Source organism: Hippocampus guttulatus, chromosome 19 (genome assembly GCF_054856545.1).
Source record: "Hippocampus guttulatus isolate MCC_2025c chromosome 19, RoL_Hgut_1.0, whole genome shotgun sequence".
Classification (NCBI taxonomy): Eukaryota; Metazoa; Chordata; class Actinopteri; order Syngnathiformes; family Syngnathidae; genus Hippocampus; species Hippocampus guttulatus.
Window position 1 is genome coordinate 1,067,756 of NC_141279.1, and position 27,532 is coordinate 1,095,287.

Below are 27,532 nucleotides of genomic sequence, written 5' to 3' on the forward strand. Positions count from 1 at the left end.
AACTTGACGCTCCTGTAAACATCACGGAACAGACAGATACTAGGAGCATCCCGATGTGCCTTTGGAGTTTGTTTTGGGCGTTCTGTTAGCGGCGAAGAGATGTCGGACCCTCTGCCGGTGTGGTTCGCGGTGCAGGCGGAGCTGCTGGGCCACGAGGAGGAGCTGGACTCGCAGTCTCGGAGCTGTTTCGACTGTTACGACGACGCCACTTTGTTCGAGTTGTTCCACCTCACGCGCGCTTGCGTCGAGTTCGTGGCCGACATCGTGCGCGGCCGCATGAAGAAATTCCTGCTCACCTCGTTGTCCTTGGACGCGATGATCATGACGACGCTCAACTTTTACGCGCGCGGCTCTCATTCCACCGCCCTGAAGAAGCGCTTCGACCTCAAGACGGACTGCGACGACGTCGTGTTCACCGTGTCTGAGGTGGTCGCCGCCATGTCCGATCAGTTCATCTCCTTCCCGCAGACGCGCAAAGCCAAAATCGACATGGCCCACATGGTGGAGGACTTCTGCGGGATCCCGGACGTGCTGGGCTTGCTGGCCCCGGCTCACTTCAAGATCACCCAAGGACCGCTGGACTTGCACTTCAACTCGCTGGGCTACGCGTCCGTGGTGTGCCAGATGATTTGCGACCTGGACGGAAACATCCTGAGCGTGGAGCAGTGTTGCGCGGGCGGCACGCGCGAGCAAGATTTGTGGGGCACGTCCATTAGGGGACGAGAGATCGAGGAAGAACTCTATGGACAATACTGGGTCATAGGTAAGGATGCTGAATGTGTGCTCCCCAACATCTCAGTATATTGTTGTTCTCTGCGCCGATTGTCAGGTAACGCCCTGAATCGTTAATCCTCTTTTGTCCTCGGATGCCCAATCGTCTCCCATTATTTCTTGACAGGAGGGGACGGCTACGACTTAAGCAAACGCGTCCTGACCCCCGTGCCTGAACCTCAAGACGAGGCGCAGAGGAACTTCAACGTGGCCCACGCCAAGATCCACGCCGCGGCCCAGAGCACGCTGCGCTCCCTGAAATGGCGTTTCAGGTGCTTAACGCAACTTGGCTTCGAGCAGCACAAGTTGACCAACATCATCAAGGCCTGCTGCGTCTTGCACAACATTGCCAAGAAGTTCTCGGTCCCCCTGCCGCTGGGAGAGGACCAATTTGAGGACCCCCAGCCGAGGAACCCGCGCAGCGATTCGGCCGGGATTTGCCCAGACGTTCTGAGGGCTCGACAGGAACTCATCGATTATCACTTCTCCGTGATAGCTTGTCAAGAGGAACTAGAATGATGACGCCGCATTGAAGGAAAATGTTTTTTTCCCCCCCCAATGTGGGAAGGACATTTACGTCATTCTTATGACACCAGAAGGATTTCTGGCGCATCTTACGCCAGGCAATTCATTAGGTCCACCAAGATCCAGTAGAGGAATCGATTTATTTTCTCTTTGTAAAAATGAATTTCTTGTCTTGGATTTCAGGTTGAGGTGAGACAGTTTTATGCTGATCTAGCTTCTCCCCAAGTGGAAAAATGTTTCCAAAGCTCATGTCATTGTCAATAGAAGATTTGGAAACGCTCTTTGGTGTGTCATTACACATCCAAGTGCTATCCTGTTTCAGAGTGCCGTTTTGTGAAACTCTCGCGGTTGGCATAAATGACATCCACGTTCTGGGAGATGTTTTCATCGCTCTCCCCTCGAGACTGCAGACAGTCCACGATGCACCGGTGCAGGAAAACATACTGGGACTGCAAAGAGAGCAGACCGAGAATCCGTTGGAAACAAGCGCTCTCCCACATTTTTGCACCACGGACTGGGTGAACATGAAGACGGGAACGTGAAAACGGGCGCTGCGGCCGAGGACCGGCCTTACCTCGGTCTGCACCATGTGCGGCCGCCGCAGTCTCATGTTGTGTACGAAGGCGTTGATACCAACTTCCTTGTCTCTGTGCAGCTGCTGAAGCAGAACATCCAAGGCAATAATGGTGCCGGTCCTGCCCACGCCCGCACTAAAAGACAAATACTGGATGTGTCATCTCGTTGACACCCCATCCGCCCCCACCCCACCCTTGTGTGTTCCACATCGATGGCCAATAAAGATTCCGATTCAAGTCACAATTTGGCGTGCCTGTATTTTTGCCCTCACGTCATGTCTCTTTTTTGACAAGCGTCATACCTGCAGTGAACCACAGTCGGAGCTCCGGTCCCGTTGGCTTCTATGTGCTGCCGAACGAGCCCCCTGAACTGGACCAGGACGTCCGTACACTGAGGGACTCCGTGGTCGGGCCAGGCGGTGAAGTGGAAATGTTTCACCGTCCTCTCGCCGGTGCCGTTTTTCTATCAAACGTCACAATCAGAGGCGTCGGAGTGGATTGGAATGGGAAAAGCAAACCGGAGCTGGAAGCGCACGGCCATCGATGACCACATTCGGCAAAAATGATCTCGTGCGTTGCTATCACTACCGCTAATTCAGTTCCGTGGGCATTATGCGCACATTTGAGAGCCTGGCATAAAGTATCGTGTACATGTTTGACTCGGAATTCCCTTAACGTCCAGTCGGTGTGTTGCCGTTCCGAGGCGGTGGTGATGGTCAGCCCTCTCTGGAGACAAGTCTCTCCCCGCGCGGGCCAGTAATGTTCGCATTTAGTCTGCAAAGACGTGAAAACGTGCAGTCGGGAATGAGGTTGTGAAAAAGGCTCACCTGCGTGCCCCTTTTTTGCCTGACGGAACCTACCCATCTTCCTTCCGTGCAGTTGGTTACCATCACAACGGCGGTGACTCTCAGCTCCCAGATCATTCTCCAGAAGTCGCTGACCGTGGAGGGCAGAGGACCCTGAGCGGCGACGTACTCTCGGCTCTTGCTGTAACCCTGTCAGGAATATCGGATCATTGTGCAGATGTTCCTTGCGTTAGAGCGCATATAACACCCCCCCCCCACCTGTTTCCACGTGTGCGCAAGTCTATTCCAGTCGTTTTGTCGCGCGTCTTCCATTCGGGTGGTGGCTGCGTGCTGAGGTTTTTCGGCAGGACTTACCGGCATGTAAGAGGCGTTGATGTAGTCCGAGTTCCCGTTTGTAGTCTGTAGCTTGACTCGGCTCCAGTCATCTGGCCCAGTGAGAAAGAAAGACGTGAAAGGAAGGCCCATAGAGGGAAGCTTTTGCTGAGCGGCGGTCACGCAACTTACACGGCAGGACGTCGGTGAAGCGATTTTTCTCCATGTTTTCAGGCACCAGAGCGGCATTCTGAGTGTGCCCGATGCCGACAACAGCGAGGCCCTGCATGACAAGCTCGGACGCTTACACTCGACATACGCATTCCGGGTGGGTTGTAAATTGTCAGCACCTCGTATTCCTCGCTGAAACCTCTGTTCTTATCCATACTCAATGTGGAGAAGTGGCCAGGGAAATCTGCAAGAGAAACATCTCTGGAAGCAGAGCAGAACAAGCATTTCACCCGACCGTTTCCAAGACAGGAGTAAACCGATCCCATGCATCGGTGCTTAGTGCCTTGCGCTGATCGCAACAATCGCCGCCTCACCCTTTGGGCTTTGAGCGGTAATATCAGAGCAATGTCAGAGGGCGGGGCTTTGAGGTGATGTCATGACATCATTGCTTTTCCGTCCATGAGCTCACGTTTGATGATGAGGGAAAATCCCACCTTTTAATCAACGGGTGTCTTTTGAATCGAGAAGCCATAAAAACACGGAAAGCAAAATGTGCCACAATGACATTTCTGTTTAGTTTGACAGTAAACTGAAAGATGGCTTTTGAAAAACTTGGGGCTCACTGGTTTCCCAAGGCAACGCTGTCCACAAAAATGTCTCTTAGCCTGGCAATAACATGCTCAAACCTTTGCTCCCAATCTCAGAAGAGGAATTTGGAAGATATTTGGCTGGTTTGCAATTTTAGGGGGGGGAAACAAATGCTTGCTTGGATTTTTTTTAGTTGAGATGGTCCTGCCTCCAACTAATGACTTTTTCTTCCTTAAAACTATTTACGAATCAATCGCTTGATTGACTGGATAGTTTCAACGATTTGACACATGTTTGCTGTGTAATTAAGTGCAGTGGACCAGTTAAGAGTTTATTCGATTGGATAAACGAGTGACAATGCTCAACGAAAAGTCTTCAGAGTCATCTTTTCAGAAGGTCGCGCAACGGATTGCAATGAGCCCTAACGACGACAGGCGGCGGTAGAGATCGACGCACGAGAGCCCCAAGCTAACCAGCCAATGCTAGGTGCGGAAGGCTAACTAGTCCTTTCCTCCCCCCCCCCTCTTTTGCTCTTTTTTCAAAAAAGGGGCAGTCAGTCACACGGCGGACGCGACGCACGGAACAACTCCAAGCTAAAAGAATTGAGGAGTAAGTGTGAAAAACGATCGCAAGTTTTTAAGTGAGCGCGCTTAGCCTTTTCGCTCCTCTCTCTATTGACCTTAACATACGCGCGTCTACGCTAACGTCATCGGATGCGCATTGTCTATGTTTGAAATGTCTTTAGGAAATGCAGTCGGTGGTCCGGCAAAACCTCCACGCCGAGTGTGAAGGCGACATCAACAAACTCATCAACCTCAAGCTAAATGCGTCCTACACTTATCTTTCTTTGGTAACTTTGCCATTGCACTGACGGTTTGCCTTTGGAAAATCGAGAAATGTGCGACTTTTGCCTGAAATTAAAAAAAATATATATATGCGTGACAACCTTTGACAGGTGAACTTTGACCTTTTCGGTGCGCGTGTTGTTGTTCAAAGACTGTGCTTCTTGCCCAACTTGCTGTTACAAAAAACAAGAAGCTGAACGGCCAAAATAGACAACGTGGGAAAGTTCGATGCCGCAAATCAATTTAAATTCACCTGAAAAGGTTCACGTGCTCTTTAGGTTATTTTTAAAAAAACAATATTAATCATTAAATTTGGGGGTGGGGGGAGTGGTGTCGTACTGACGAGCCTGAACTTAGATCACGAACCACTCCTGTTATTATTAAGATTTATTGATTACATTGAGACAGTGCACCTTCATCAACACAAGAATAAACAGTTAATAAACATGTTGTCTCCTACAGGGCACGTACTTTGACAGGGATGATGTTGCCCTGAAGAAATTTTCCAGTTTTTTCTTGGAGCTCTCTCAAAAGGAACAAGAGCACGCCGAGAAGCTGCTCGAGTATCAGAACATGCGAGGGGGTCGCATTTTGCTGCAGACTATCACTGTAAGTTTGCATTTTGTGGCGATGTAGCCCAGTGACGTTTATGCAAGCATGACATGCTGCAGAAACCAACTCGGGAGGATTGGAGAGGTGGCTTGGATGCAATGTCTTTCTCGCTGGACTACCAGAAGGCAATGAACACTTGTATTCTGGACGTACACCGCCAGGCTGACACCCATAATGACCCCAATGTAAGTATGAAAGATGAAGCAAAGCGGACTCGAAATTCAGTTTGAAATGCGCATCTGACAGCGCACTCTCTTTGGCCCGATTTTCTGTTTGTTGGTAGTTTTGCGACTTCCTCGAGCAGAACTTCCTCAACGACAGCCACGACACCATCAAGAAGTTGGGCGACCACGTGGGCAGCCTGAAACGCATGGCGGCGCCGGAAAGCAACGGCTCCATGGGAGAATACCTCTTTGACAAGCACACCTTGTAAAGACCTCGCTCGTCAAAGCGGCGCCGTCTCCTGCATTCGTTCCGTCAAGAAAGCGCAACCGCGTTGTCCCGGTTGAAGGCAATCTAGCGTACTGCGGGAGCCGAGTCTTCAGGAATACCTCACACTAGCTCTGGTGCTCGCAAGTAGCGTTTTCCTGCTCTCGCGTTTTCTACATTCCTACGAGTCAGACATTGAATAAAGCACACTTGATGCCAGCACCTGCGTTTCTGTTCTGATGGCATTTTTACACCTGTGCGACAGAGGAAAGAGAACGAGCGAGATTTTGCTTTGTCACCATCGAGTGGCCGCTTCAAGTTGGACGTTGGGCCGGCAGCTCTGCAAATTCTCCAAAACCACGTGTTTCAGCAAAGATAAGGGCGGATACAAGGGCCTTCGCGGCCGCACCTTGTAATCTCGTCGTGCAAGTGCACAAGTATTTAAAAACACACGCAGATAGACATATACATATATATCCTCGTCCAAGCAGGGGTTTACCTCAAGCCAATGTGGCGCCCCCTTCCGTCGGCGACTTCCATTACGCTTCCACCAGAAATGGAGTGCCACCGTTTTCCCCGTTGCCTCTTGTCGTCCAATCTAAAACAGAAAAATAACATTTTGACATCATTTCAAATACAAAACTGCCAAAGCTCATTGATTGACGCCGTCTCCCGTGCTTGCATAACATGCAACCTCTACTCTATCTGCAGCCAGGTCGGCATGGCAAATCAAGGTGACTTAAGAAATATGCAACTTCATTGGCGCCACTTTGAAATGTTGAGGAGCAGACGCAAAGAAAAGGTGACACTGAACTTTAATACGGCCCTCCGCTACTAGAGGAGGCCCCAACTGAGGTGTCCAGATGTGGCAGGTGCCAGTGGATTACATCCCACACTTGTTAAAATGTGCGCCGCCTGCTGCAGCGGCAGCAGCAGCTGCATGGGACGCTCCGAATGAAACTTGTTGCTGGATTGGAGCGAGACCTCTTGCGAAGCGTCGCTGAGGAGATGAGCGGAGGCTTGGGTGCACTCCGAGTGGTCAGTCTAACGGATAAACGCAGGTATTTGTCAAGCACGGCAATTTCTCGCGCAGCCTCAATAAGGCCGATAAGACTTGGGGTCAGTTTGACCCCAGAGAAGCGGGTTGCTCTATTTTCTGCATTCATTTCTTTTTTTTTAACCAAGAGCGGGTTATTTTTGAGCCGGCAGTTTTAAGAGTGTATATTTGGTTACACGGGATGATGCCCTCCCTGACACAAGCCACCCATTTGACACCAACATTTTCTACACGCGTTACACTGCCGGGTCAAAATTTGGGTTTAAATGACAGAAGACCAATTCACAACTTGGGTCAACCGAACCCCATTTACTGGCTGATTTTGTTTGTGCACAAGCCATTTTTATTTACTTTTTTTTTTTTTTTGGTGTTGGACAAAACAATCCAGAAAGTGATGTGAAATTGACCCAAGCGGTGGCTGGTTGCTTTTTGGGACCCAAATTGGGCGATGTTTGAAAGGGCAAGAACATTCAATGACTCGAACGTAGAAACTGCAAGAAGATTGGGCTCGTCAAGCCCGCTGGATCAAACGGATGAACGATTCTGAGAGCCCAGAGCCTCGCAAGACTTTGCTCGAGCACCGCCCCCACACTTTAATTTTTTTTTTGGGGGGTGGGGGGGCACCTTTCTTGTGCTCTCAGTCTGACTTGAAAGTGCTTTCGGGTGACAGCAGCCTCCTCGCTTCTCGCTTACGGCGCGGGGTGTGGGTAACTCGAGTGCCACGAGAGCTTCGAATAACAGCGTGCGAGGGGACAAATAAAGGGGAATACGCGACCCACCCGCGAACAGTCTTCCGGCAGCGAAGAGAAGACACAGGAATTAAAGCATGGCTAAGCCGGTCCCTGCAGGTACGCCGATGCGCAAGAGATTTGGTTGCATGTCGGGGAAGTTGGAAACTTCAAATATTGCTGGAAATACGGTTGGATATCGCTGTCATTTTTGTGTATTTATACATTTTTGGGAAATCGGGACAATCATGACATGAACTTCTCAAAAACGAGCTGCTGTGATAGAAGGAATGAGAGTTTCCTAAACTTGGGCTTAGGTTTTTTTTAAACTGGCTGTCCCTCTACTTGAAAATCTATCTGGAACCAGAGGATTTTATTGTGTGCGACCACCTGACAAAATAAAATTGAGTAAAAGCAACACAGCAGGGTTTTTTTTTTCAGCTGTTCATGCTATGGAAGCCATAGTTGATCATGTGACCCGTCACGATGACATCATTGGGGTCACTTTGTGCTATCTCGTAAAGATGATCGAGATCAACAGGAAGTGAATCCAAATGGAAATGTGATTGATTTTTTTTTTGGTCTCTGATATTATCGTGACGGAATGGGGTACACAATCGGTGATGCAACAACTTCCTTGGACAAGTGCCAGTCAGCTGTTGTCACAGTGGCCACCGGCACTTTGACCCAAAGGGGTTCGAAGTCATTAAATATGAGAAATGGTCATGTGGGATGACTCCAGCTTGACAGGCCAGGGTTGCGTTCAAACTGTTGGGCCCCCCCAGCATCCCGCATCTAATCCTTCCAACATGCGCTCTACTATGAACATAAAACATTATATCACCCACGTACCGACTTTTCGGTCATGTCCATTATAATCGCGTCTGAAATCTAACCGCATGCTTCCGTACCATATGAGGCCAAACGAGTTTTGAATGTAGCCGACTGGACATCTGCACCACCTGCCGTAACTGAGCCAAGTTCAACTGCCAAGCTGACAAAGGATCAGCCGCCAATCTTTGATTCCCGCGTGACACCATTGGATGTTTGCCACGTGCGCTAAATGTGATATTGAACCAAAAGATTAGCTCATTAGCATGAGAATGCTATCATGTTTTTTTTTAAATCATCCATCACGCTTCCTTCCTTTTACAGCCAGCTGCAACCCTCAAGGCGCAGCCAAAAATAATCCCCAGTAAGGTGTGACCTTTTTGTCTTTTTTTCCCCCCTCACCATCCCCTTTAGTTGAGAGAGTTTCACACGCGCAGAGTATTTAGCAACTGTAACACTTGCGCACTCACGGCGGAGCTCAATTGGGATGTAAAATGGCATTCTCGGCTCCAAAGGTTCCCATCAAGCTCAGCGAGCCTTTGATTCATCTCCATTTCAATAATTGGTCCACTTTGGGGTCATCAATGCGTACGTTTGACGTGCGCGAGACATCAAAGCGTGCAGAGGGCGGTTCCACTTCACCAAGTTGAACATACAGGAGCATCGAAACGCTTTCCCCGCTTGCCTGACCGAGCCCGGCGGTGGACGTCAATCTATATTTAGATGATTAAGAAGATCATTTTAAGCGAAATTCATTTTCTCACATTAAGCCCCACAATGTCAAATTGCATTAGTGCCTTCGTTTGTTTCGTCCGCAAAGGGTCGCCCGCAGCTGAGCTGCGTACTTCAAAGCGATGCACAAATAGAAAGGCAATTAACTCCTATTTAATCATTTCCGCGAACAATCGGCAGGTCCAGTTGCACTCAACTGGCCGCGATTACGCTGCAAGTAACGTCGGTTCCGACGCGCGTTGACACCATTTCTATTTTTGCAGATTTGTGCGAATGGTTTTTGGAAGAGGAGAATTGCGTAGTTTGAACAAGTGGATGGTGGTTCAGATTTTGATTTCAGAGTGGGGGATTAACAACCCTGCCGCAAAAATGATGAGACTGAAAAACGTCCACTGTTGTTAATTCTTACACGAAGGCCGCAGCGTCAGTTGATACCCCGAAGGAGAACATTTTTCCATCCGCGTGTCAAGCAGCTGTTTCACCTCAAATAAACATCACGGTCGCCAATGGGAATCGTTGGAATAGACTGATGTCCATTTGCAACCGCAAAGGCTTCAATTGATACATGAGGTCAAATGTGTGCGGCTATTTAAGGAAAGCCGCCCCCCCCGCAACCCCCCAAAAAAGTAAGACATGCAAGCTCATCTTCAGGAAAGTCATGAGACACCGTCGCTGGCCTTTACGAGCGCAAGTCCTCAAACCCTGGGAGGGAAGTTTGCTATTTCATATGTTTCCATTTGCAGCTTACTTCAGCTTCGACAGTCAGTCGCGCCCAGCGTGGTGAATTGGACTATGAAACCTTTCATGAATAGCGCCCAAATCCCCAAGTCACAGCACTGCAGCTCACGACGAGCCGTCATATGGTCTCGTGTCACAGGTTAAGGCAATAAAAAAGGTGCACATTTTCTCGAATGTCCGCTGGGTTTACGAGCAGATACAATGTCGGAGTTCACTCGAGCGTCGTGTTATTCAAGACAAGAGATGAACATGTCTCACCTTGCGAAAGCGACGGACCCCATCTAGGATCGGATGAGGTCTTCTGGATCGAACGCAGCAAAACGCCACCAGATCTGCGTTAGCATAAGCAATTCCAATATTTGACATTTCAACAGTCGAAAAACAACAACAAACAACAACTATAAACAGTGAGCCACCGAATATTGGACATTTGGCATTTGCAAATTTGTTTGCTGACCCGTTAGCTTTTTTATTTGGTATGTGTTCAGGCCAAAGCCATGTCTGATGTAAAAATTCTGCCTTGGTCTCATTTTGAGGTGAGGAGCTTGATGTCATCAGGCTAAAGCCTGATGCAAGAGAAAAGTTGCTCTGGCGCCATCTTGTGGCATTTATAGGCAATTACAAATCACTTTGGGTGGGAGGAAATGACGGACTTTGGTGATTTGGTCCCTATTCAGTATTCAGGTAGCGTGGTTTCAGTGGATACTTGAAAATGATTTGCAGAGCTTTCTTGGGCTATTTGCGCAATATTAGGAAGCATAAGAACGGCATCCTAATCACGTGCTGCCGCCTGTGTTTCTCCTCCTGCAGCGACAGTGGAGGTGCAGGGTAAGTCAGCCGCACGCCGCCATTTACCTTCTGACCTTTTGTGTGCGCCTTTCATTATCACCTCGTCACTCGATAATCGCTCGTGCCTTTTCACTTTTGCACTTGGGCCGCGTCGGGCCACGCGCCGGCTCCGGTCGGTGGCTCTCTGACCGCGTTAATTGACTGCCGCCAGTCTTGTTTATTTGCCAGCTCGTCAGCGACTTATCCCTTCTATTCGGTGAATCTGTCAGACTTCAAATCCATAATAAGAGCCATCAGGTGGTAGGAGCGCACAGAAGGTCGACGACACAAATGGTGCTAAGGCTCGTGTGATACTTGGCGAGACGTTCTACTCATTTCTTGTGTGTGTGCGTGTTCCTCTTTGAACTCTATTTGTTCAGCTGTTGAAGCCTCTTGACTTGTGTTTATCGCATTGCACGTTGCATTACATTTGCTTTGCAGTGTTCGCTAGAAAAAAAACAAATCAGCTAATTCGAGAGCCAAATCGGGTGAGGGCCAGTTATTTTTATTTTTTTCTTTTTCCTGTAGAACATGAGTGAGGAGTGTTCATATTAGAGATGCACCGCGTGTTCCAAAAAGCATTTGTACTTATGAGTCACGGTAATTATTTGAATAATGCCAACAACATGTGGAGTAAATTACAGAGTGAAGAGGAAGAGGCAAAGGTCAATGATTTCCTTTGCCGCCAATGACAGGCAGAATGCAGTGACCAAGTCACTTTGCTTGCGCATGTTTGCATTTGTTTGAGCGACGGCCGCTTGCATGATTTCAGTTCCTATCCCTTTGTGTTGAGTTACCTTCACCTTGCATAGATTACTCCTTACGTTTTTTTATTTTTATTTTTAACTCAACTCGACTCTCAGCTGTATTTTTGGGGTCCTTGAAAACAACCACCGCTGTTTACCAAGTGCTGGAGATGGAGCAAAAAGAATTCATACGACAGCAAACAAATGAATAATGAAGACGGTAGGAAAGCACAAGAACAGTCCCAAAAAAAATCAAGTCACAACGCTGAGTCAAAAGTCAAAGAATAGAAATGAGCTTTAAGACTAGTTTGAAAGATGGGCAGTGAGAGGACTTGCCCAACGTTCGTTCAAAAGACAGGGAGCGGCGACAGAAAAGGCTCGGTCCCCTCGCTTAGTTCTCAGTCCCTCTAATAGTGTCTGGTCGGCAGACCTGAGGCGGTGGGGAGGCGCATAGGGGCTCAGAGAGGTACGGTGGGGCCAGGCCATTCAAAGATTGCCAGCGAAGGGATGCCAGAGTAGGAGTGAGGCGCTCCCTCCGACCAGGACCAGTCAAGAGGCGAGCGGCGGCATTTTGGAGCAACTGGAATGGAGGATTGGCCGACTCCATGGTAACATGCGTCACAGCCATCCAGCCGGGATGTGACGAAGGCAGAGAAAGGGGAGGCTTCACAAAGACGTCGAAATCACCATCTGTGTGGCGTTTCTTTCTCGGTCACTCATGTCACCGTGTGCTGCATTCACTCCTAAAATGTCACACTTGCTCTTAGCGCCGAGACCGCTGCAAATTGTTTCTCTCATTTTAAGATTGATTTTTGCAGACAGTGTGGCCAAGGTCAGTGATCACCTCAAAATCAAAGGCCTGGACTTTTTTGGTTTTGTTTCAGAGGTGACAGAGCTCACCGGGCTCTTCTTGGAGAAGCCGCCAGATCATGTGACCACTGTCACAGGTTAGGCCTGCAAACGGATGCGCAGAAGCCACTGCGGTCGTGCGCGCGTTCACATCCTGACACTCCTGACTGCTGTTTGTCGACGACAGGCAAGGATTTGATCCTCGTCGCTAAGGTCGACTCGAGCGCCCTGGTAAAGAAACCCACCATGAAATGGATGAAGGGAAAGTGGCTGGACTTGAGCAGCAAGGCTGGCGCACACATGCAGTTCAAAGAAACCTATGACAGGAATTCAAAGGTGTGTCAAAAACTCGAAACGGGGAATGGGTTCGGTTGTATCTGCACAAAAGCGTGCCGATCGAGCCTTCCCATCGTCTTCATCTGAAAAGATCTACACTTACGAGATGATGATCCACAAAGTGGTCCTGGGAGACGCCGGCGCATACAGGTGCGAGGTGACGTCCAAAGACAAATGTGACAGCTCCAGCTTTGGGATCTCCGTGGAGGGTGAGCGAAAGCCGAGCCTGCCGCGCATTCCACGCGCGCCGAGGTTTTGCTTCGATCCGGCTCTCATGTGCCATCTCGGCGACTTCTCTCATTTCAGCCGCCCAGCAAGACCAGCATGTGGACATTTTGTCTGCCTTCAAGAGAACGCAAGTGCATTTCATACGTGTTTCTCTCAACGTGCCCAGGGCATGTGTTTGAGCTTTGTGCCTTTGCCGGAGTTTAGAGCGAGTCATGTTTGTTCAAGTCAGAAGGCTCAGATCTTAAACTTCAAGTCTGGAGCAAGCCCCAAGTTAGCAACAGCCCAGTCTCATGAATACTAAGTTCAAGTCGAGTTTGAGCCGAGTGCGAAAATAGGCGCCTCAATCGAGTCTCCTGCTGACTGAGAGTGCGTTTTCCTTTCACACAGCGATGCCGGCGAGGACGAGGGTGATCTGGATTTCAGCGCTCTTCTCAAAGCTGCCAAGAAGTGAGAACATCTTTGCTTACACGAGCGAGCATATCCTCACACTCTGTATAATCGTTTCATTCAAATGCCTTTTTGGCCCCCCCCCCCCCGCCCCCGACTGACAGGAAACCGGAGAAGGTGGAGGAGGAGGTGGACGTATGGGAATTGCTGAAGAACGCCCACCCGAGCGAATATGAGAAAATCGCTTTCAAGTACGGCATTACCGACCTGAGGGGCATGCTGAGGCGTCTGAAAAAGATGAAGGTGGAGCCCAAGCACAGCGAGGGTGAGTCAGGTGGAGGCTGAAAAGGCAATAGAAGAGCGTCCGAAATGAGCGCAATCAGACCAAGGACAGCCGGAGGAGAAGCAAGACAATTGAACCCCCCCCCCCCCCCCCCCCATTCCTAGCTTTCCTGACAAAGCTGGAATCGTGCTACACAGTGGACAAAGGCAAGAGAATTATTCTCAAGTGTGAGGTGATGGATCCCAACGCCCAGGTCAAATGGTTGAAGAATGGCCAAGAGATCAAACCCTCTGCCAAGTAAAGAGCTTTTTTTATTTTATTTTATTTTTTAAAAGACTGCGCCTGGTAAACTACCAGCGGGAAATATACTCAGAGACGGATGGCAAAATTAGGTTGTAAATTAGCCACTGAGCTCGGATGATAGGCGGCGAGTGAAAAATGCGCAGCTAAAATTATCGACACCGCAAAGTCAAACTTTGGACCGTTGCTGCCATCCACACATTTTATTTTTAGGCCGTCGTAAGAAGCCTCCGAGAGGGCTCAATAAGTCAAACTGCCAACACATAATGTAGGTTAATGCTGTTAAAATAAGGCCCGTAATTCAACCATGAGCCTTGAATGTGTGAAGAAACGCAAGCGACGAGAAATGTTCGAGTCACCGCCGTGGACGATCAGTGGCTCCCAATAAAATTCTACGGTTTGATTTATGGCCGTAAATTAAGCGCGTATGACAACTGTTTTCTAATAGTATAGTGTCATTCATACCGTGAGCTCCCATGCTTGCGCTACCTGCCACAAAACACGACACTTTCACCACAATTCTTTTTCATAGACAGCCAACAATTATTTTGGATTAGGATGTTCGTTATCTTGCTACAAGAATCGCGTTCCGTCAAGTAAGAGATTTCTGTGTTTCAAACACAGAAAGTGGCGGGACAAGCAAACAGTCAAATTAGAAACGGACACTTGAAAAATCAGCTAAAGTAGAGCGACGTTTTAATTTTTTTTGGTTTGTTTTTTAACTTTGTTGCTTGCTCGCATTGCGTATAACGCACTGACCGGCTTCTCGTGTGCTATTTTCTAGATATTTGATGGAGACAAATGGGAACATCAGAACGCTCACCATCAACAAGACCACCCTGGCTGACGACGCCGCATACGAGTGTGTGGTCGGCGAAGACAAGTGTTTCACTGAGGTTTTTGTTAAAGGTACGTCAGACTTGCCTCGACGACGCCCCGGGAAAAAGGCAATCCGCGGTCAGATTGCAAAGCTCCTCCCCAATGTCTCGTCCACCCCCAGAGCCTCCCGTGACCATCACAAAGCTTATGGATGACTACCACGTGGTGGTAGGGGAAAGAGTGGAGTTTGAGGTCGAGGTGTCCGAGGAGGGCGGCCATGTAATGTGGTCAGTACGACTCCCGTCTCAGTCAAGTTTGATACGGGCTGCAATGTAGAATGGAATTGAAGCAATTTGATTCGGCAAAACCGTGTGATGACGTGTAAAAGACCGTAAGCCACTCATATTAATATTAATCTGCATATTATTAATTAATTAATTATTCATGTGCATATTAATGTTTCGACAAATAGCTCCTAAATGTGTGTGACATTATTAAATATTTACCCCAAACGCGACTGATTGAAATAATACCATTACATGTGCGCGTTATGTCCTTCCAGGTTTTATGAGGATCAGGAAATTGTAAAAGACACCGCCTCCACAAAATATCGCTTCAAGAAAGAAGGGAAGAAGCACACGCTCATTATCCAGGAAGCGACACTGGACGACATCGGAATGTACCACGCTTGGACAAATGGGGGCCATACCAAGGGAGAGCTGGAGGTGGAAGGTACTGCTGGGAACATTTTCACTTGATTTCTTTCAAAGGGACTCACACGTGGAGGGTCAACCTTTTCCACTGCGTCCAGAAAAACAACTGCAGGTGTTGCAGGACATTGCTGATCTAACAGTGAAGGCAAGCGAGCAGGCTTTGTTCAAGTGTGAGGTGTCCGATGACAAGGTCACCGGCAAGTGGTACAAGGACGGAGTGGAAGTGATGCCCAGCGAGCGCATCAAAATTACGCACGAAGGAAGGTAGAGAGGATAGAAATGCGGGGGGGAAGAAGCACACCTTCACGAATCGTCCTTTCATCAGAGCGTCTCCGCCACTCCTTCCAGGTTTCACCGTCTGATCATTAACGATGTGAGGCCGGGGGATGCCGGAGACTACACTTTCGTTCCTGACGGTTACGCTCTGTCACTTTCGGCCAAGCTCAACTTCCTGGGTGAGGGAAACGGAAACATTACTGGGGTGAAGTGGGTGCATTCATCATCAGCAAGCAGCATTAAACCTTCTCTTTTTCTCCCCCGATACAGAAATCAAGATCGACTATGTGCCCAGACAGGGTAAATACACTCACCTCAAATCAGAGGAAAAAGCTTTTGATGACTCTTACACGTAGATCCTAATTATGGAGGTGAAAAAAAAGATTTGCCTTCTCCAAACAAACCTTTTAAGATCCTCCGAAGATCCACCTGGACACCACCGGAAACATGGTGTCCCGAAACACCATCATTTTGGTGGCTGGCAACAAGCTGAGACTGGACGTGCCGATCACTGGAGAACCGGCACCCACGGTGGTCTGGTCCAAAGGAGGCCAGGTGAGGATGTCACGGCTCACCCGCTACAAAAACCACTGGGAGAAAATAATGCTTGTTTTCCACCGACGCCGTCATTTACCCGAGCGATGAGATTGAAAAAATAAGGAGCTCTGCAAGTAATCATTTCCCCCCGCATCGCTCTGGACTGAAGCTCTACAGCATGTTGGCGCACTAGCATTAAGCCAAGAGGCAGGAGATCTAACTAACGTTCCACAACAACATATCTACGGTGGCGAACACAAGGTATCAATGCTAGCTAATAGTGCTGCAGCACACTAACACCCCCACCAGTAGTCAAAAAACAAGATGGAAATAGCGTCAGGGACAAACATGAGCTGGGCTTCTCACCTTACGAATGGCATTTTCACCCGTGGCCCTCCGAGACTTGCAGCACGACAACAGCGTTCAACGTCTGTGGGCGCCGCATACCACGGAGGCCGTTCGATGAAAACAAAAGCAACCGTACCCTCGTACTCACAAGTCGATGGAATCAACATCAGCGATTTGCTGTGCGTTAGCCAATCACAGAGACGTCGGGGCGCGTGAGGGTGGAGAGCAGGAAGGACTTGAGCTGCTTCGTCATCGAGGGTGCGGAGCGGGAAGATGAGGGCAACTACACCATTGTTGTGACCAACCCCGCCGGAGAAGACAAGGCCGTGCTGAACGTGAAGGTGGTCGGTACGTCAAAGCCATATTGGCTGCTGGGGTGGCAAAAAGCAGTCACCCCACTTACTATCAAAACAACTTTTGCTGCTGTTGGAAGGCAAATTTCTCAACCCCGTTCAATCGAAAGATTGACAGGATCTCTGCACATTGCCAAAAATGCCACTTTTTTTTTTTTTTTTTTTTGCAATCAAGTTCCCAACGTCAAAAGGGCAGTGTCTAGTAGCAAACCTTGTTGGCCCTTGAATTCCAGATGTGCCCGATGCTCCCGAGCACGTCAAGTGCACGTCAGTGGGAGAGGACTGCGCCACTATCACTTGGGAGCCTCCCAAATTCGACGGCGGCGCACAAATCAAGGGTAAAGGACTCGAAACACGCAGGCGCGCTGCGTCTCGTCTCTTCACGCTGTGAATCCACCAGGCTATCTGATGGAGAGAAAGAAGAAAGGTTCATCCAGATGGACAAAGCTGAACTTCGACGTGTACGAATCAACCACGTACGAGGCCAAGAGGATGATCGAAGGCGTCGTGTACGAGATGCACGTGTTTGCCGTCAACAGCATCGGCCTGTCCCCGCCAAGTCTCACCTCCAAGCCCTTCATGCCTATCGGTAGGCGTCACGGCCGACCCGCTTCCTTTCCTCAGGGGGCCCCCCGCCCCCGTCCCCGGCCACTCACTGGCTCTTTCTTTCTGTGACGCTCAGCTCCGACGAGCGCGCCGATGCGCCTGACGGTGAACGACGTGACGGACAGCACGTGCACCCTGAAGTGGCTGGCCCCGGAGAGAGTCGGAGCCGGGGGCCTGGATGGCTACGTCATTGAATACTGCAAAGACGGAGGTGCTCTCTAAGATTATGCACGACTCACAAAAACTTTGGGATTTTGGGCTGTGGGCTTCGATCTGGGCTCTGCACCACTATGACGCTCTAAACTCAGCTCACGTCGCTTTGACGTCGTCCGCAAATTCCACCCGAAAACCCCGACTGATGATTTCAAAAGGAAGAGATTACAATTCAAATTCAGTTGCTTTGTTATCCCCCCCCCCCCCCCCCCCACAACTCCCTTTCCAGATACTGAGTGGGTGACAGCCAACGAAGACCTGTGTGAAAGGCAGACCTTTGTGGTGCGCGGCCTACCCGTGGGGGAGAAGATCAACTTCAGGGTGGTGGCCGTGAACATCGCCGGGCGCAGTCCTCCCGCCGTCATGTCGCAGCCCGTCACCATCCGTGAGGTCATGGGTGAGTCATCATTCGGTCCCTTCAAGACGTGTACTTATGAACACAACACGGCACACTTACTAGTACTCCGCAAGGGTCGGATGGCTAAAGACGATGATGAGATTCAAAGTCCGGCCCAAGTCGATGACAAAACTGGTAGTTCTTTTCAGCAGTCGACGAGTTGACTTATCCATCGTTTGGACCGCAGTCCACCGGTCTCTAAAAACAAATCATTGCAAAGTCTATTTTCTTTGGATAGAGCTGGTCGATTTGCAGTGTAATGTTGTGGCGCTTACTCGATAATCCAAGAACGGTATCAACTTTTCAATGGCTTTACCTTCATTAGAGCATCCTAAGATCCGCCTCCCTCGGCACCTTAGGACAAAGTACATCAGGAAAGTGGGAGAAAAGATCAACCTGACCATCCCCTTCCAGGTCTGGGGAAAAAAAAAACTAACAAAAACAACAACCTCTCCGATTATAAATTCCAACATCCAACATCCTCACTTCTTGTCCGATAGGGTAAACCCCGTCCTGTCGCAAGCTGGTTCAAGGACGGAGTACCCGTTGACCCAAAAGTGATCAATGTCCGTACCACCAACGCGGACAGCGTCTTCTTCATCCGCTCGGCGGAACGAGAGCACTCCGGAACGTACGAGCTGGTTCTAAAGATTGAGAACATGGAGGACAGGAGCAGTTTCCAACTCAGAGTTGTGGGTAAGTCCCCTCGGTCCGCGTCCAGGGGTCACGCCCGTACAAGCGCCGATGGCGTGACCGTTGCCGTGAAACCCAATCAGAAAAGCCCGCGCCGCCTCTAAACGTGAGGGTGACCGATGTGTGGGGCTTCAACGCCGCGCTGGAGTGGGCTCCCCCCACTGACGACGGCAACTGCGAGATCAGCGGATACACCATCCAGAAGGCGGACATGAAGACGAAGGTGAGGCAAAGACGGAGGAGGAGACCGAGGCGGACCGCGGCATCACCGGATCACATCGTATGTGAGGGAAACGTTGCCTTTCTTTAGGAATGGTTCACCGTTTATGAACACAACAAACGGACGCACTGCACCGTGTCCGACCTCATCATGGGCAACGAGTACATGTTCCGCGTCTACAGCGAGAATATGTGCGGCCTGAGCGAGGAGCCTCGCAACAGCAAGAACACGGCCGCCATCGCCAAGACAGGTGCCAAGTACACATATATTACACGCAAAGATTTGTCGCCTCTGCCGCCCAATAAAAGGATACGATCACATCCCGTCTGACCTGCCCCCGCGTTGCTGACTCTTGCCCTCAAAAGGTCTGCAGCTGAAGCAAGCCCCCTACCAGGAGAAGGACATGTCCTGCGTCCCCAAGTTCACTCAGCCTCTCGTGGACAGAACTGTGGTGGCCGGGTACAGCACTGCCATCAGCTGTGCCGTCAGAGGCTTCCCGAAGGTACGGAGCGCGGTTTCGGAGTCTCACCTCGGCATCGCCGCCATTCCTCACTTGCAAAGTGAAGCCCCCGTCGGGAGGGCGACCTTTCGTAGGAAAGGGCAGCGGCTGGCCCGTCTGTTCTGAGACCTTTCGTCCCATTGTTTCGCTCCTCAGCCCAAGATCGTGTGGATGAAGAACAAGATGATCATCGGCGACGACCCCAAGTACCTGATGCAGAACAACCAAGGCGTGGTGACCCTCAACATTCGCAAGCCGAGCACCTTTGACGGAGGCAAATACACCTGCGTGGCCATCAACGAGCTGGGCCGAGATGAGGTGGAGTGCAAGCTGAACATTCGAGGTTGGCCGCCGGAACTCACCGTCCTCATTCTTGATGCTATTAGAGATGGCGCAACAAAACATGCTGACGTTGAGCACGCGTATGGTATGCGGGTGCTAAACTCAAACACGCTGAAGTGAAGCCATGGAGTGGGGTTTAATCCGGTTACATGCCGGCTGCAGTTCCATCCCCGTCATGATTTCCGAGCATATCCATAGCGGCTCGCGTCATCTTGTTCGCTGCCAGCGCCATGGCTAACGTTGCTGCAAGTGCAGAACACACAAAAGGGGCGGCCACCGAGACGCTTTGGGCCTTTGATGGCATATGTGAGGACATTTGAAGAAGCTCGCACGCTACAAACAGGGCTGAACAGTCACTCTCCTCCGGTGCTTTCTCATGACCTGATCAAGTTCCCGGATTTCACTTTTGGATAAATGCCAATCAACTGTTCTGCTTCCCGACAGTTGCCGTGGATCCAAACCGGGTTTAGGAACCGAAGCGTGCGGCGCCAACTCTGGACGGCGAATGTCAGAGTTTGTCATGAAGAAAACAAGCAAATAAATCAGCGTGATTTGTGTGTGCTGGATTTTGGTTGTCCTTCATTTGCAAACATTTCTTCCGCTTCTAGTTATTTCGATTCCTCTTTCTTTTTCTCCACAGAGAATGATCCTCAGCCGTACAGCAAAGTAGAGGTTTCTATTCTGAAAAGCAATTATGATCACAAAACTAGAACGGTGTCAGTGTCGCGATAAAGCCCCTTTGGTGTCCACTCAATCATCATGAAAGTGCTGTCGAAGTACAAACCTCTGACGTGGACAATGATAAATCTCTTCAGTGCGATTGATGCATTGGTTTCAGCTTGTTCCTACAAAAGAAAAAAAAATGAGGACATTATTGAATATTTTGCCCTTGGCCTGGGCACAGCACAAAAGCGGACTGAGCATCAGCGCCACCGCAAGGAGGCCTCCTGCCACTGCAAAAACGCTGCTCACACCTGTGGATCAAAAGCGCAAAAAGCGTGACACGACCTCTAATCCTGCTCCCCTTCCCCCCTCCACCCTCACCTTCAGGGTATCCACGACGTCTTTGGTGGTCCAGCGTGGGAGGGTCATGTTGTGGTTCCTCCGCACAAGCCCATTAGCATCGGCGGTTCCGCTAGTAATCACATTACACGACACGACCGGCAGAGAAAGGGGGGAAGCGCCCGTGTGGGTTGGAGGCTCATAAATGGCTGTGATTCTTTGTTTCGAGCATTCCGGCTATTTTCAGAGCTGCTCGGAAGATAACAGATGCTCGTTTTGCATGTGTGAAGGAGAGCATTCAACCTGGACTGGAATCCATCTCGCAACAGCTAGTGCTGCATGGAAAAAAAGCTTGATTAAACGCTTAAACACTTTAATTAACTTTTGGGGGGGGGGGCGGTTGGGTGGAGGGCAGAGCAATTTGAAATAGTTGCAAGTTTAACCTTCCTGTAACTAACTATTGTGCTTCCAGCAGAGGGTGTTAAATATTCAACACAGGAAGGTGGCCATGTTCCTTCATAGGCGGCGCACGGGACTCCGTTTAATTAAAAGCTTTTCGTTGTACTTGTGACTCTCATCCAATCCTATCATTAATTAGCATCACTGAATATATGCACCAGTGGGGGGGGGGGGGGGGGGTGCTGAAATCAGACAGGACATCATGTCTGGTGCTACTCATTTTGGCACTGATAAGTAGAGAAGAAAAGGTGCTGTCAAGCATTCCTCATTCATCAGTGGTCAACATCTTGGACAATTTGGGCTTCCGGACATGTGAGAATCTTCCACAATCTCCTACAACACTGGAAAAGTTACAAGATTATTACTGGACACGCACAGTATTTCTCCGTGCCATAAACATGGGATAGGTTTTTTTTTTGGTCTTATGAGATGAGCTTATAAGCATTTTCTCACAGCCCCTGGGGACAGTGTTGAAATGGGCCGCCGCGGTGACTGCGGCATGATGGGAAACGGTCACATGACTTGACACAAGGAACAGTTTGGGGATTTGCTTGGTTAAAACTGATCAAAAGCTCCTTTTGAGTTTGACATGATGTTCATCAGACTGAACTTGACTTGGTTTCAAACTTAACCGAAACACAAAAGAGGGAGCACCTACTCCCAAGTACAGAGCCGGGTTTCGAAGGCACCTAATGTTGCTCTCACGTCGAGGGTCGCCAAGGTTAATTCAAGGTGGCAAATGTTTGGGAAACCGTGTCTCTCTATTTGTGTGTGTGTAAGACTTGACTGAACACAAAATAAGTTTTAAGTGGGCTTTATTCCTGACAGCACAAAGATACTCAATTGGATTCTAACAGATCAAAGAAAGGTATGCGACAAAAGTACTCGCTTGCATAATAGGGAAACTGATTTTTTTCCCCCCCCAAGCCCCAACACTCCTTGTGACTTAAAAGTGCAACGCGACCGAACATTACGGTCCAATGTGGTGAGAGGCGGATACACTTACTGAACACTTTCAGGCGTGTTGGATGCACACGAGACAGGCTTCTGCACAACAACCAATCTCCCCTGTAAAGAAAACACAAAACACAGAATGAAATTTCACAGTTAGCTGAACACATAGAGTATTTCCATCTTGTTCAGACGAGAACACTTCGCTACACGGCTGTCGCACGACCCACCACGCGGCAGCGCTCAAATTCCCAAACCACGATATTCACGATACTCGACAAATATCACCCAATTAATTAATCGTCAGTCAAAACAATCAATCTGCTTCATGGCAAAATAGTTTACTGATTACAGTACCTGTATATCGCCCGAATGACAATGACGATTGGAGGTATTTCGAGTTGGAGAAAGTAGCATGCATGGCTCCCAGGCCGTCACCTTTCGCGGGCATTTCGTCCACCCTTCACTTCCGGGTCTGAGTCTCACTCGCGCGACGTGTTCCCGCGGGACCTTACCTGCCGCTATGCTAAAAGTGACAGTGCTACATTCATTTCACGAGGGCAGAGGGCAACATTCATGAGATGATTCAAAGTATGGTTCACATGGTTACATATTCATATACAGTGTGTGATATTTTATATATATATATATATTACACACACACTCACACACACTGTATATATAGTATGCTTTTATTTGCTGCATTCATATATTAGACAAGATTAAAATTAAACTTTAATAATGAGTCTTGCGGCGCATATATTGCTAATAAATTGGTGCTACGGTCTTCTTCCAAAGAAGTTTTGTCTCTGTGCTTTTATAGAAAATAAACTGGGAGAGAGAGAGAAAGACAAGAGCCAGCAGGGCCGCATTTGCATGAATGCACATTATTCACTTTCTTATTTATTCCGCAAATAAATGCAGAGCAAAGCAAGCGGATTGTTCTCTTGCCGCCATGACAAGAGGAGGGAAGATGTGCCTCGTCGTGATCTCCTGCGACATCAGCCTTCGCTAGCCTTGACGGCTCTCTGTCGCACGTTCTGTCACTTTTTTGAAATCCCTCTGATAAGATTTGCTGTTTCTGTGGTGCTGAGAAGGCTTCTCTTTTTTTCCTTCTCTGCCTTACACTTTGTCAAATGAAAAGACAACACGAGCACACGAGTTGACGGAGGGCCGGGAGACAAATCGGCGGTGACAGGTGCGAAGCAGAGATGTTATTTTGGGTGGTAACGGCGTAAGATTTAGGGAGGTGACAGGAGAGAGATGACAATGAGCGGGTCAGAGAGGAAGGAAGAAGAAATCGGCTCCTCGCGAGTTGGCGTGCGGCCTGGCGGGCACACGGACGCAACACGCATGTCGCCAAGTGGATTGCACGCGGAGCCCGCGGCCAGCGTTTCCTTCCTTGTTGCAGCTCATTACGAGGCCCGGGCAGCGGCGAGTCGCGCTCATTAACTGGCTTGGGTCACTACCGGGCCTTCGGCTTGTTCTCCAGACTATTCAATATAAATAAATAAATAAAAATCAATTGCATCTATGACTTTAGTTTAAAACAAAACAAAATATATATTTAAAAATAAACACGACCCAACATATTAGCAGTTAAGTACCCCCCCCCCCGCCAACTATTTTTGCCATGGCGTTGAGACGCACTGGCAAAGAGGGTTACACACAAAGCTGTCGTGTCTGCGAGAGATACACCGCTGCAGTTGGGGCTCACAGTAATCCTTTGTCACGTACAATGTGCAAACATAATAACGCTCACGTGGCTCTCGAGTACGGTATCATCAGCACCGCCGTCGCATCGCATCAGGAACATGATACCAGATAAGACGCCAAAAGCTCCATATGCCTTCAATCCTCTTAAAAGGTCCCCCTTTAGCAGTTGTGTTTTGGATTTTTTTCAGAATCTTTGATCGCCTTTTAGGAGCTTTGCCAGATCATTTGGGTTGGAAATGAGGAGGCCGCACTTTTTCCAAGCCGAATGTTGATCGTCAGGGGTGGACGTGCGGAGGACGCCGATTCCCGCGAGGCGTCGATGCGCGCGCTCTCAAGGCCAGAAGGACTCATTATGATGCACCGAGTCATCTGCTGTGGGTTTGGCTTGAGATTTACAAAGCCCGGGAGTGTTTTCCCCGACTTGGCACATATCTAAGTATGTGTTCGTATCAAAGCAGCTTTCTGGGGTGCAACGGGATGATTGACTGCGAAGACGGCTAGCTGACATCTTGTTTCATATGATACGATCTCCAATGTCGCGTGGCCTCGCGAGGCCAAAGCGGAAAATGGCCGACGTCTCATTTGTCCCACTGCGTTTCCGGCTTTGGGCCATTCCCGTGACCTCAGAAAGAGAATTCTCCCAAAATCTCTTCAAGAACCATCCATAACCGCTAACGTTAGCCTCTGCTTTTAGCTTCCGAGTTGATACCCGATACCCCATTTGCTGTGCCTGACCGCTCACCACTGCTGTAAATAATGGGCATACTGATTGGTCTTGAAGCAATCACCAGATGTGACCACCCCCCCCCCACACACACACACACACGCAAACAAACAGCATGCAACAGTAGCGTTCGATACCCAGCAGTTCACTGAAGGGTTACTTACAACACAGCGCGGTTGCCTGTCACTCAAATAAACACGCGCACACACAATGACACAGACACACACACGCGCTCGCATCCCTGTGGGCTCGAGTGTTTTTGCTTTGTTGGAAATTATAGCGGCGATTTGCAAGCGCGTCGCCGTGGCAACAGCTGTTTTGATACATGTCGACAGAACGTGGTGCGCCATGGAGATAAGATGTGGGCGGAGCTATGATAGCGGGATGGAGGTGTGGGGCCAGAGGGGGCTTGTGGTGGGTTCCGTGTGCCCGAGTCCATCTGATGAATGGAGACGAGGGGGGGGCGCTTGAGATGTCTCATCCCGATAAAAGGTGGCCCGAAGATCTGGGATGAACCGTTATCGGTGCACTGTGAACCGATAGAGGGCGAGAGAGACAGAGAGAGGGGGGGGGGGCAGGAGAGTGTGCTGCTATTTTCGTCTGGGCGTTGTCATGGAAACTGCAGCCTCACTCCAAATGGAGACGTCCAGAACACACGTATCGCCGGAAAAATGACGCGTAGGGCCCAGCGCGCTACTCGGACATGGACGCACAGAGCTTCCTGCCATCCGTCGGAGACCCTACACTACGCCCCTCGCCGGCCCCCCTCCCCCTCATTAGAATCAGCAGGAGGGTGTCGGGTTATGTTTTTTTTGTTTTGTTTTAATGTCACCACTTTTCACACAAACATCCTCATCCGCTCTCCTTCCCTCCGTCTCCTGCGCTCTGAAGGACGGAGGTATTCCCACATTTCTCTGTTGCTACAGCAACACCGCAGCGAGAACGGGAAGGAAGGGACGCAGGGAAGAAAGGAGAGGGGAAGGCGGGGGAGGGGGGAGTGCAGAAAGAGGCCTAAAGATAAGCGGATGTGTGAACAATGCTAATTTCCAACGTGATGGTGAACTCCCCGCTCGAGTCGCACCGCACAATGCGCAGCCTCCAAATTTGCATAATAGCCTGTGGGAATATATTAGCGTGCTCAAATAATTCTTTTCTTAGTTGAAATGTCATCAAGCTCAAACCCGCGCGCGTTCGTATAAGTCCGAGCGTTTCCGTCTCATACGTTCAACGATCACACGGCGATGTCAAAGCAGCCATGAGACAAGAAGATGCATCTCTCTGGAAGCCAGATTGCAGCCGGGGGAAGGCCAAAGCTATTTCGCATCAATGTCATCATCCCATTCGATCAGGATGGAACACATTTGTATTATTGCTTCATATCCACACACACACACACAGTACAAGGCCCAAGAAGAAAGCAGCGTTGCATCATGTAAAGATGCATCCCTGCGCCGCAGAGGAGGCGAGCACCTTTCTCCGTCGGCGAACACGTGTTTGAGCAAAACTCGATAGATGCGTATCATATCTTATATTGTGTCATTGGTGCCCGATTCTTTCATGCCGTTTGGTCCACGGAGCAGTCTGCTGCATGTCAACTGTCTCGCTTGTCCTCTCCCAGGAATCAATAACTCATCTCTCCACGTCAATATTCCTCTGGCCCATGGGACTCAAATGTCCTTCTTTAGGACAGAAGGAGAATTGGCAAGATGGCAGCGGCGGGATGGGAAGCGGCCAAAGTGGAGCGTCGTCACGCTTTTCTCGTGTTTTGGGGAGCGTTTCCGCCGAGTGGGATCATCAAGCTTGGGTCGGCTACGTCACGGCGTGTATATTTCATCAAGAACGTGCTTTGACATTTCCCATTGAATTCGCAAGAGGGCAAACAAATGACCTCGGAGGCCGAGCTCCGATAAGCCGCCCGAAAACCCCGCGCGCTCCTCGGCTACGCGGGGGCTACGCAAGTGTTCCGACGTCGTGCGCAGCGCCGACAAAAGCCAAAAGCATCGCCTCCAACAGACGTTACGGTCAATCAAAAATCAATTAAGTATCAGCTAATAATGGCATCCGCGCCGAGCCCCCCGCGCGCGCGCTTGTGCGTGTGGGCGCGTATCCGCCGGGGAACGTTTTGCGACACGCTGTACATTCCTGCAGTAATTACTCCGCGGTGTCTGCTCGCCGCGTTTGCCGCAAACTACATTATGCACGGGGCGCTCTCGCTGTCATTCCATCACGTAGACTACAGAGGATGAAGGCATTCCGAGACAAGTGCTACTCGACGTACAGAAATATATGCAACGGCAGGAAAAAACAAAAACTCTTTCACCGGCCGTCCGTCAGAAAGCACATTTCCCTCGTTTAGATGAGAGCCGTTCAGTTCTGTGTGGGGTTTTATTTTTTGTGTGACACCAGCAAAGTCGCGCGGTCGTCACGCGGCGCAAGCGTGACCTTTACGCACACATCAGCGACATTTGTGCGCTTGCACAAACACGCAGCTTTTTTTTTCTCGCTCCGTAGGTTACATGCCTTGTTGGTCAGGCCGATCGTTTGTGGCGAGAAACCATATTGTCACATATTGGCTAAATAGTGACGCCTGTTCACTCGAGCGACGCGGCCACTGGACGGAACTCTGAGGCCGCTCGTCACGTCGATACGTTTTATGACGGGCACGCAAAAAAAAAAAAAAAAGGGCAGTTATCTGGGATCTTTCTCACGTGATGAAACACATGGGCTCACCCTCACGACAGTCCACATCATGACGCACGTCTCGGGGTGATCCACAAGTCGAGGAGTCGTCCGCCCGAAGCCATCGTCTACGGTGAGGTACAAGTTTCTTCAATATTACAGTCTCAACGTTGGAGTTCCATTTCACGGAGCTCGCGCCATTGGCACAAGCAGCTTAACGTATTGATTTCATTATGGTGAGAGGGCCTTGAAATTGTCGTATTGTGGGAGGGGGCAAAAATAAATGGCAATTACATTGCCACCCCCCC

At 49.7% G+C, this 27,532-nt stretch overlaps 4 protein-coding genes across 9 annotated transcripts; 3 read left to right on the top strand and 1 right to left on the bottom strand.

Annotated features, from left to right (window-relative positions):
• The first annotated feature begins 99 nt into the window (after positions 1–99).
• LOC147189430 (putative nuclease HARBI1) lies at positions 100–2,115 on the top strand. Its single transcript, XM_086138315.1, has 2 exons — positions 100–763; positions 899–2,115. Exons 1-2 carry the CDS (start codon positions 100–102, stop codon positions 1,288–1,290), a joined length of 1,056 nt encoding a protein of 351 aa, XP_085994441.1. The 3' UTR covers positions 1,291–2,115.
• LOC147189431 (receptor-type tyrosine-protein phosphatase H) lies at positions 1,418–15,659 on the bottom strand. Of its 5 annotated transcripts, none has more exons than XM_086138310.1 (12): positions 15,511–15,659; positions 13,362–13,435; positions 9,979–10,052; positions 6,134–6,232; positions 3,340–3,421; positions 3,182–3,272; positions 3,032–3,102; positions 2,732–2,866; positions 2,523–2,645; positions 2,174–2,334; positions 1,871–2,006; positions 1,418–1,745 (listed from the first exon to the last, which is right to left on the bottom strand). In XM_086138310.1, exons 3-12 carry the CDS (start codon positions 9,999–10,001, stop codon positions 1,605–1,607), a joined length of 1,062 nt encoding a protein of 353 aa, XP_085994436.1. In that variant the 5' UTR covers positions 10,002–10,052; positions 13,362–13,435; positions 15,511–15,659; the 3' UTR covers positions 1,418–1,604. The 5 variants fall into 5 exon arrangements, with proteins under 5 accessions (XP_085994436.1, XP_085994435.1, XP_085994434.1 ...); XM_086138309.1 differs by lacking the exons at positions 13,362–13,435; positions 15,511–15,659 and adding exons at positions 12,389–12,460; positions 12,583–12,723; XM_086138308.1 differs by lacking the exon at positions 13,362–13,435.
• On the top strand, positions 3,188–5,853 carry LOC147189432 (ferritin, lower subunit). The gene is made up of 6 exons (XM_086138317.1): positions 3,188–3,317; positions 4,296–4,357; positions 4,494–4,598; positions 5,056–5,202; positions 5,265–5,390; positions 5,489–5,853. The coding sequence occupies exons 3-6, from the start codon at positions 4,497–4,499 to the stop codon at positions 5,636–5,638; spliced, it is 525 nt and encodes a 174-aa protein (XP_085994443.1). The 5' UTR covers positions 3,188–3,317; positions 4,296–4,357; positions 4,494–4,496; the 3' UTR covers positions 5,639–5,853.
• On the top strand, positions 7,406–20,259 carry LOC147189433 (myosin-binding protein C, fast-type-like). Of its 2 annotated transcripts, XM_086138299.1 has the most exons (28): positions 7,406–7,539; positions 10,531–10,548; positions 12,179–12,241; positions 12,331–12,479; positions 12,571–12,688; positions 12,786–12,834; positions 13,095–13,154; positions 13,259–13,419; positions 13,542–13,674; positions 14,462–14,586; positions 14,678–14,783; positions 15,059–15,228; positions 15,308–15,473; positions 15,558–15,664; positions 15,756–15,785; positions 15,898–16,040; positions 16,559–16,718; positions 16,957–17,061; positions 17,124–17,312; positions 17,406–17,540; positions 17,772–17,939; positions 18,265–18,353; positions 18,440–18,635; positions 18,716–18,855; positions 18,943–19,102; positions 19,218–19,354; positions 19,508–19,694; positions 20,138–20,259. In XM_086138299.1, exons 1-28 carry the CDS (start codon positions 7,518–7,520, stop codon positions 20,161–20,163), a joined length of 3,312 nt encoding a protein of 1,103 aa, XP_085994425.1. In that variant the 5' UTR covers positions 7,406–7,517; the 3' UTR covers positions 20,164–20,259. The 2 variants fall into 2 exon arrangements, with proteins under 2 accessions (XP_085994425.1, XP_085994424.1); XM_086138298.1 differs by having other exon boundaries at positions 19,508–20,259.
• The last annotated feature ends 7,273 nt before the right edge of the window (positions 20,260–27,532 follow it).